Genomic DNA, 10,459 nt, shown 5'->3' with positions numbered 1-10,459 from the left:
AGATAAAAGAAGGGTAAAAATGAAGTCACACAGACTAAATGCTTAAGACTAACCAGTTGCTCATGATGACTAAAATCCTCACAGATATACTGCATGTCACATGTCCTGCTGGATAGATAGATAGATAGATAGATAGATAGATAGATAGATAGATAGATAGATAGATAGATAGATAGATAGATAGATAGATAGATAGATAGATAGATAGATAGATAGATAGATAGATAGATATGGTTCACTTCACTGATTTATTATTTCTCAGAAGGTTTTTTTTTTGGGCGTTAATGATTTCACTTAATAGCATTATGGAACTATTTTAGCTAGCAAATTTACATTATCGAACATTTATTTTAATTAAGATTATTAAATGAAGTATAAAAGTCCCGCAGTCAAAGCCGAAGCGTTACAGTGACGTCATGACGCACGACGTCAGGCAGTAGGCCCGTGTCACGTGACCGGTTAGCGAGGAAGCCAGTCCAACAGAAAAATCCTGCCGAGATGAATCGAACAATTATCAACACGGTGTTTGCGCTTTTAAGCCTTTTATCAGGTAAATTGACGTTATACTTTATCTTTTAGATGTACGTGGTTTTATTTTGCCGGGTCGGTGTGTTTTTAGCGGTTGTTTAATGAAATAATGGTGACTGCACTGCAGTGAGATGCAATAATCCTCAGTCATGCTGATCGATCCGGTTTCTCTCGTTTATACAGTTAATTTACTTCAGTCCGATTACTTCGTGGATTTGCTACGATGTTGTGTTTATGTTGCTTTATGCTGTGAAATACAAACGGTTTTGTTATTAATTGTTGATGGTGAATGAGGAAGACCTAGCAAGTCATGTGACAGTCATGGTTCATTTAAAAAAATCCCACATTGATCAGTTTTATGGTTATGATAGTATTATTATGATTTTTAAACTGGGCATTGTGTTAGGAAAGGGCTTTTCTATCTTTTGAGGCCGAAATAATCATTTTCGTACGACTTAAAATTTGGACGGCAGTTATATGTTTTATGTAGGCTACTTAAAAATTATCATAGAATTATTAATATTATAAATATACGATATTATTTGGAAAATATTTAGTTTCAGTTGCGTTACATTATTTTGCTTTTTTACTGCTCTACTATAAGATGGTACAGTTAATGTGTAAAAAAACAACAACATACAAATAATATGAGAAAAATGTATCTTCATTCTTAGTTACAAATAGCACGAGAGCAGTTTATCTTCGATGTTAGTTGTTGTTTTTTTTACATTTTCTACTATAGGACACATTTATATGTCAACTTACCATATATACGCACGCACACACACACACACACACACACACATATATATATATACACACACATACACATGTGTTTATACACACACACATATATATATATATATATATATATATATATATATATATATATATATATATATAATATACACACACACACACATATATGTATGTTTATGTGGTTCATTGAGGACACACATTTGTATAATGACATGGGTATGACAGAGGTATTACAATATGAAGGTGGTTTATGAGGACACTGCCTATGTCCCCGTAATTCAAAAGGCTTAAATAACATACTAAATGGTGTTTTTTTGAAAATCTAAAAATGCACAAAGTCTCCTGTGAGGGCTAAGTTTAGGTGTAGGGTTGGTGTAGGGCAATAGCACACACAGTTTGTTCAGTATAAAAACCATTATGCCTATGGAGAGTCCCCATAAACCACAAAAACCAACATGTGTGTGTATGAGTATATAGATATATACACACACACACACACACACACACACACACACACACACACACACATATATATATATATATATATATATATATATATATATATATATATATATATATATTAGTATTTATTTAGTTAAATCCTATTTTTATTGTTATTTAATCTACATGTTTTATACTGTTTTTTTGTAAACCTTTCGAAAGACCTTAATGTCTGAATGTCATCGCATTAGACTTCGAAATATTAAAGAAAGTGTCATTTATTGCAAAGAAAGATTGTGCGAATATATATCAGCATTATTTTTTGTGCTATTTTCCCATCAGGTGTTTTGGGCGACCGTTTGACTGTTCTGCGCAGCCCGTCATATGTGACATTCCAGGATGGACAATGGCCCATATCAGGAGAAAAGGTCCCTGATTTAGTCTCCCTGACCATGGGCTTCTCCATCCGTGAGGTATAACATCTATTTAATCGTGTAACGGCATGTGTGATGTCTTCATGTAAACGCTGTAGTAAGCTTGTGGTTTTGTTTGCAGGATCTTGATTGGCCAGGCCTGGCTGCCGGTTCACTGTTCCAACGCCCGCGTGCAAACGCTCTGATTGTCGTGCGTGGCTTGGACACCCTCGACTTTGCGAAAAACATTTCCTCCTATCCTCTCGAAAATGTGAGTGATACATTGTCATGTGCATGAGTTATTTTAGGTTCTGTGGTGCATGAATGCAAAAGCTGGTCTTTGTCTCTGATTCTTTCTTGCTTTTATGTCTTTGATTCAATGTGTAGGTTGTCACTTTAACCTTTAAATGAATGAGTAAACTTAAATTCCTGTTGACCCTGAAAACCGAAAAAAACAAAATTCAACAGCTAATTTGTAAGTTTCAGAAAATGAGGATGTTTCAGGATTGAGTAGCCGTGTAGTTTCCCTGCTAGACTTCCCTTATCTTGAATCATGAGACTGATGAAACTACTTTGACTGTCTATCTGTCTCTGTCTGTCTGGTTTCAGCCGGTTCCGTTCACTCTGGATAGTGTGGCAAACACAGTGCACACTCTGTTTGCTGACAGCACCCCTGTGGTCTTGCAGCTCGCCCCCAGTGAAGAGGTATGATCTGGCACATTATGACTCCCTAACCACATAAGTGATGCCTGCAAACATGCAAAGTGCTCTGCAGATAAAGATGGTCGTGAGATACTTAAAATCTGATGCTGTAAAAGTTCAAATGAGACCTACTGTAAAGAATATTTAAGTGAAGTGACATTCAGCCAAGTATGGTGACCCATACTCGGAATTCGTGCTCTGCATTTAACCCATCCAACGTGCACACACACAGCAGTGAACACACACACACCGTGAACACACACCCGGAGCAGTGGGCAGCCATTTTATGCTGCAGCGCCCGGGGAGCAGTTGGGGGTTCGGTGCCTTGCTCAAGGGCACCTCAGTCGTGGTATTGAGGGTGGAGAGAGCGCTGGACATTCACTCCCCCCACCTACAATTCCTGCCGGCCGGAGAATCGAACCCGCAACCTTTGGATTACGAGTCCGACTCTCTAACCATTAGGCCACGACTTCCCCCCGACTTAATTGGACTGACTTAATTGGACTGACTTGTTTTTAATACTGGAAAATAGGGGTTGGACAATAAATCGATATGGTGATATATATCGATCCTTCTCCATGTGATACGAGAATCGATATCTGGTGCCAAAAATCGATATTTTCATTAATACAATAAGGCGCTCCAAATAAATTTCCCTGCTTCCAGCGTCTAAAAATGCATGGAAATCGCGGTCGCACCATTTCCAGCTTCTTTCCAAAGCACTCTGAGCAACCATGAACCACGTTCTCTATGAAGATGGTGAAGCACGAGGAACCGAAGGATAAACAGATTTCCAGCCACTGTATTAGCTCTACTGCTATATTATATATGTTTATGGAGATGAGAACTAAAAAAACTGCCCCGGAAGTGCCAGAACAGCTATCAGAGCACACATTCAGTCCGAGAGTAGCCTCTCCGCTCGAATCGCAGGTGGATTTCCCTCACTGTATGTGTTAGAGAGAGCACTGCCAGTGCGTCAAGTTGATAAACAGTTAAATGTGTTGGTTTACTTTACACACAGAGAAAAGTGTAAGCTTTTAAGAAGTCCAAGATTAAAATGATTAATTTACTTAACATGTTAAAAATGATTTGCAGAACTTTTTTTTTTTTTGCTGTTTTCAAACAGTTTGTACTTGAATAAAGAGAGAAAATTTGCACTTAACCTTTTCACAGGCATTTTGTTTTCATAGACAGATATCGTGATGTATCATTATGATTGTCTAGCAATATATCGATGATTGCAGAATCGTGATGATATCGTTATCGTGAGCCATGTATCGTGATTATATCGTGTGGTGAGGTACCCTGCGATTCCCTGCCCTACTGGAAAATTAGCATTTTTATCCAGTGTTAAGTTAAAAGTTTGTAGGTTATTTTTATTTGTATATACAGTATATATATATATATAAGTTGTCTATTTTAAATTATTGTTCTTATTTGTGTTGTCTTTTTTTTAAATTGTCGTAAAAATAAAAAATTTACTTTGTTACTATATTAATTCAAAAATAGTTTAAATTATGTTTATAATTAGTGAAGTAAATACTTTTTTTTTTAAGTTTAAATTGTTTGTTTTTTGGGGAAATTCTCACAAAGTCATAGATGATGTTTAATGGAACATGTATTAAACCCAGAACGTTCATTTAATATGCATCTAATATTAAGAAATGTGTTGATTGTGTGTTTCAGAGGCTGTATATGATGGGAATGGCCAACACTGTTTTTGAGGACCTGCCCGTGACTCTGCAACAGATCCGTGCACGTTTGTCCCAGGACGGATCTGTCCTCACGTCCCTTCCTCTCATCTCGCTCAGCCGTAATAACGAGGTGAATACTCAAGATGTTGAGATTAGGGATGGGCATTTTTGGCGATTTCTCATTTCGATCATCGATACATTTCAAAAACGTGTGCGGGGGATGGAAAATATCTGAAGATTGTTATGAAAATGAATGTATAAACGGTGTATAAAATGTATTATGTTTAAAATATGACAAACTTGTCTATGAAAACATGAACACATGAGTAGAATACTATTAGATTATGATTATGATGCAGCAATGTTATTAAAAATAGGTATCTAAAAAGGAATGGCTGAAGAGTGAAGCCCGTTCTATGACCCATTCTGTGAAATTAATCCGATATCTTGGATATATAACAGACATAACATTATGACTTGTATCTGCACAAAAGGATGCAGATGCCAGTGAACCTTCAGTTATGCGTTATAGAGAGAGAGGGCAAGCTCCCGCTGTGATGCGCTTTCATAACGGACAAGGACAGAATTTACTATAGGCTAGATGTATATAAAGTTCTCATTATAATTTTATGCATATGGCAGATTTGTGCTACATTTTCATCTACATTATCGAGTTATTCCTGAAATCGCCTGCGCATTTTTGAAGCCATATGAAGTACGAAAACAGTTTTAATTGAAATATGCCTACTATTGAACAAATATGACGAAAAAGCATTATTATAAAAAAAAAAAAGAAACCTCTAAAAGCAATATGACTCAAATAACTCCATCAGTATCGGGCAATGCATTTGAGTATGAAATGAAACACTGGTAATATGCAGCACATTCAGCATGCTAATAAATGTTAATATATCAATGCATCCTGTATTAGATTAATCAGATATATGTAACTATCACTATGTGACTTCGAAGCCATGCTTCTCTCTCTTCTCCCGTCTATACTTTGGACTGCAGACAGGAAGCCGCCCAAAGTGCTGCTATAACCAATCAGGAAAAAAAAAAAAAAAATTTTTACACTATCGTTTTCATGATCGATCATCACTGTCACGGCTGAGTACTCGATCGGTGTTGCACATTCCTAGTTGAGATCTACTTTATCCATAGATAACTAATTAAAAATTTAAATTAAAGCGTGCCGACATATAGCGTTGTTGCGCTACGGGTGTCTCGAGTTCAAATCCTGGCTCAAGGACCTTTCCCGATCCTGCAACCCCTCTCTCTTTCCCACTTCGCTTCCTGTCACTTCAACACTGTCCTATACTAAAGTAAAAAAAAAAGACAAAAATAGATCTCTTACAAAAAATAATTGATCTATCTCTATCATTTATTTATTAGTGTTTACAGTATTCACACACTTTATACAGACATGGACTTGTAGCAGTTTTTGGTCATAGTAGGAAGTGGCCTCTGCCTTGCTGAAAATATTGACATGTGAAAGTAGTTGTTACAGATAGAAACCATCGTTTGGTAGATGCATGTTGGGATTTTTTTTCCCCACCCTAAACTAGGCTTTGGTCTATAGATGCCGGTTTTAATGTGTTTGTGGTGGTCTGTGTTTTTCAGGCTGATCTTCTGTTCCTGTCTGAGGTTCAGGTGCTGTATGACATCTCAGCTCTGGTGAGTTTCTCTGTCTGCTCTGAAATCATACACTTGACAATTTGTCACTTATAAATCAGCCGTGCGAGATTTTATAGCTTGATTTTTGTTTTTCAGTTTAAAATCTTTTATTTTTAATGTATTAATGTTTGCATCTGCTTGTTTGTCTCATATAGTTCATAAATACATAAAACTTTTTTTTTTTGGAAATTAAAAAAATAAATCTCTGTAATCAGATGAAATTACTGTGGCAACTTTTTAAAAGGAAGTGAATTGTCCTTTTTCACTGATAATTTACTCTATCGATTCTATGTTTTTGAAGTATATCTTTCTGTTTGCTACAGTTGCAGAAACACAAGCATCTGGCTAAAGACCCGGCTCCTGACCTGTACTCTCTAGAGCTTGCGGGGTTGGAGGAGATCGTCCGTCGTTATGGCACAGACTCTCCTCAGTACGCCGACGCTACCAGGATCCTGACGTCTGCTCTGCAGAAGGTATGGAGACTGTGCTGCATTATTATACTTGACTAAAACATTAACTTTCTATTACTTAAAATACATTTTAACTTATATAAAATTGAAAAAAAAAAACTTTCACTTGAACTAAAATAACTAAAACTACAAAACATACGTCCGAACACAGCGGTGACATCTTGTAGTGGGTAAACAAATTAAACTAAACAAATTAAAATCAAACTGGAAGTATAAAAATAAAAACTAATTCTAAATATTAATAAATCATATATATATTGTAGTGATACTAAGATAACACTGCTGTGCTGGCCTCTTGTTTACTGACACAATGGTCTCTAATACAACAAAGTACATTAATTTTACTGTAGTTTTAGTTTTTTTGTTTTTTTTCAAATACATACAGTGTAACATTAATGTAAATACAGTTTGTTGTGTTCGTGTGTATAATATTAGATAATATAATATATGATATTGTGTTCGTATTGTATAATAGATAGTAGTGTATTGTAAATTATCACATTATGACAATTACAGAATTTCTCACTTTTTTTGCAAGCAAAAGTTATAAAAATTTATATGGAACAAGTTGCTAAAATGTTCTGCTAGAAATGAGGAAGACTAGTAGTTTATTATTATTATTTTTTTTTTAATTAAGCCTTGGGACAAATTAAGATTTATTTATTTTTGCATTAAGGCATATTTAAGCAATAAAAGGAAATATGCTTTATTATCTTTACTTGACTTATTTTAAGCTGAAAAATGGCACACTTTTACTGTGTAAAACTGTTAATGTAACAAGTTAAAATAATTTAAGCCAGAACATTTAAAAGCTTGACTTTTAACTCCTAACTGTGCGTTCACACCGCCGCCGGCGAGAGCGTCAAAGTGGCCGGAAGTCATTCATTTTCAATGTGAGCCGGCGGCGAGCTCCGGCGAGAGTGGCGCGTCTTGGACTGTGTGGGCGTCGAGGAGAGTTGAAGTCAGGTCAACTTTATGGTAATGAGCTATGACGCGGTTGGGCGGCAACCAATCGGAATGTAGAAGTCCTCCGCTTGAGAGGGTTCCAGAGAACGTAGTCTTGTAAACTTTGGTTCCGATCTCATTAGTTCCCAAGCATTTTCACGCTAGAACGCTTGTTTTTCAACTGAAATGAAATTAATTTGCTCAAAACAACACCGATTTGACCAATTGCATTTAGGCTACACTTCAACCAGGACAGTTTGGATTGTAGGCTGCGCACAAATCAATGTTAATATTAATTCAAGACCTAGGCTAGTAAACCATGAACACAAAAACACACCACACAAATGGCTTTTATTGGTTTATTTCGTTAGCAAACATGTAACTATAAGTTCTTTCCATCGATCAATTTCTTACTTTCACAATTAAAATATTTCATGAGGTTAACTTATACTCTACTTGTGGTCAGTCTACACAAGATCAACCTGCTTGTTTTCTTTGCGGCTCCTTTAAATACAAGACCAAGCGTTCGATCGTCAGAGCGTCAACGAATCTTTCTACAGCGTCGCTGGCAGGGCGGCCAGAGCGAATTTTGACGCTCTCGCCGGCGGCGGTGTGAACGCACAGTAATACGACAACTTTTAGGTTATTTAGGTATCTGCATTTTAGGTATCTGCATCTGTCTTTCTAGATCATTATTGTTCACTAAATTTCATTAGTCATTAATTACATTTTCATATAGTTCTTTATAGTATAGTACTTTGTTCCAGATATAAAATGTTTGTTTTTTGGCCTAGTAGTACTAAATACGTGAATAGTACTTTTACATTAATGTAGTTTTACATTAAAATCTGGTTGTTTGTGCATGTACAAAGTTCGCAGACGATGTCGCCAACGTCTATGCAAACAACGCGGTTGTAGAAGTGGTGACGGTGAAGACGTTTGAAGCCCCTCTGACCAGGAAGTCACGCTCCATTCTTCAGATCGTAAGTTAATTGCAATAAGCTTTTCTATAAGCAAACATTTCTACATAGAAAAAATATTTTTGGGATCAGGTCCACATTTTCAGCCTTATTCTTATTCGTCAGGGTACGAGAAGAAAGAATCGTTTCAAGACCACTTCTGTAAGACATTTAACATAAATGGCATAGGCTGTAGTAGCTGGTTGGCAAGCTCTAGTGTGCGTTTTATCCATTTTTTTTTTAGGAATAGTAGCATATAGTTTTGTCTTAGCGACCCTCATCTTTCCAACCCATAACCTGTGTTTGTTCCGAAACAAAAAGACTGTTACGGTACTGTAGAAACCCCCTTCGCTGACCTACTTTTGAACGTTGACCTACATGTAACGCTAGCGTGTGGTTGTTTCAGAGTAACCAAGGCAGCCTCTACAACCTGGCCTACAAGTACGACTATGATTACGCCGTGGTCTTTAACATTGTCCTGTGGCTGATGATCGTGTTAGCTTTAGCCGTCATTGTGATCTCGTACAACCTCTGGAACATGGATCCCGGATATGACAGCATCATCTACAGGATGACCAATCAGAAGATCCGAATGGACTGATGTCCACTGCACCCCATTCCACCTTGTGTTTTGTATTTGAGTGCATTTGAATGTTTTATTTTTTATGTGTGCACCACAGAATCGCTTGTATAAATGCTTCGCCTTCATGACGCAATCAAACACCGATATAAAGATTATTTATTGATGCCTGTTGATAGATGGAGAAAAAAAATAGTATGTGACGTTTAATTGCTGTATCTTGTAGATTTGCATAATGTGAATCTACCGAAGAGGAAAATCTGATGTTAGGATGTAAAGAATTGAAATTTAACTATTTATAGTTTGTTGTTCACTTCATTGTGCTGTCTTTCTTCCTGAATACTGGATATGGTGTAATTGCTCCATTCATGTACATTTGTTTAATTAAATGTCATTATTATTGAAAAAACAGACATTTTAAGTGTGACTGTAGGCCGTAACTATTTATTGAGCATTGTGGAAACCATTTTTTTAAAAGTCGATATAGAAATAGAACGGTGAAGAAAGTAGATCTAGCTAATTCTAGTAGGGAAGTAATTATTTTGAACTATTTGCAAATAACATTTTGAAATATGCACACAATTATTTATTTGTATGCCTAATATGGCGAAAACGCAAACCTTCACGTTCAGTTAGAAATTCCATGAATCACGTAAATGATATCAAACGGTAATATTTGAGAAAAAGTCGAGTAGTTTGCATTGCTGGATATTACTGTCGGTCGTGTAACATTTACATCATAAACAGTTGTCAAATATTAAATGTTTTGATATTTCCATCTTACTGCTTCTGTGAAGAGTAAACCCCGCCTACTTTGATTTGATTGGTCAAGAGTCATATCAATAATTTTAACAAAAGCGGTTAGGCGTCAAGAAGGAAAAAAACTAGCCTAAAAAATCTAACTGAAGGTTATCATAACATCCTAAAGGACTTGTTTTCCTCCGTGTCTGTGGTGGTTACGGCTCTGGTTGTGTATGTTGTTAATTCTTATGAAACATTGTGATATCATACAAAATGTAAGTGTAACCCAAATAATAAAAAATGTAAAAAATCCACCCTTCTCTTAAAGCAAGTTTTAAAGTCCTTATGAGTCACAAGTGCATGTGTTCAGAAAGTTTAAAACCCTTTTCTGATAGCGTTTCTGAAGCATAAGAGAATTGCATTGCAACAATATTGAACCCTAGATCTTTTCGTTTTTGACCTTAATACAGATGGACAACAGCTGTTGTTTTTTCAGAAACAGGAAGTAGCACTTTTACCAGTCTGTTCACATGATACAAGCATGACAAAA

General features: G+C 36.2%; 1 protein-coding gene across 2 annotated transcripts; it reads left to right on the top strand.

Moving 5' to 3' along the window:
• The first annotated feature begins 441 nt into the window (after positions 1-441).
• On the top strand, positions 442-10,251 carry LOC306867356 (renin receptor-like). 2 transcript variants are annotated; one of them, XM_079412965.1, is made up of 10 exons: positions 442-550; positions 2,071-2,201; positions 2,284-2,412; positions 2,751-2,846; positions 4,530-4,667; positions 6,161-6,214; positions 6,538-6,687; positions 8,502-8,612; positions 8,715-8,750; positions 8,995-10,232. In XM_079412965.1, the coding sequence occupies exons 1-10, from the start codon at positions 499-501 to the stop codon at positions 9,187-9,189; spliced, it is 1,092 nt and encodes a 363-aa protein (XP_079269091.1). In that variant the 5' UTR covers positions 442-498; the 3' UTR covers positions 9,190-10,232. The 2 variants fall into 2 exon arrangements, with proteins under 2 accessions (XP_079269091.1, XP_079269092.1); XM_079412966.1 differs by lacking the exon at positions 8,715-8,750 and having other exon boundaries at positions 484-550; positions 8,995-10,251.
• Positions 10,252-10,459: the final 208 nt, after the last annotated feature.

The sequence above is a fragment of the Barbus barbus genome (assembly GCF_936440315.1).
Source record: "Barbus barbus genome assembly, chromosome: 49".
Taxonomy (NCBI): Eukaryota; Metazoa; Chordata; class Actinopteri; order Cypriniformes; family Cyprinidae; genus Barbus; species Barbus barbus.
The sequence above is the reverse complement of the archived record's forward strand: the minus strand, read 5'-3'. Positions and strand labels throughout refer to the sequence as shown.

Bases quoted from the DNA above. Each gene is read 5' to 3' on its own strand.
- LOC306867356 (XM_079412965.1), top strand. From the start codon at position 499: ATGAATCGAACAATTATCAACACGGTGTTTGCGCTTTTAAGCCTTTTA. The intron at 8,613-8,714 runs GTAAGTTAATTG...CTTATTCGTCAG, and splicing joins CACGCTCCATTCTTCAGATC to GGTACGAGAAGAAAGAATCG. The intron at 8,751-8,994 runs GTAAGACATTTA...TGGTTGTTTCAG, and splicing joins ATCGTTTCAAGACCACTTCT to AGTAACCAAGGCAGCCTCTA.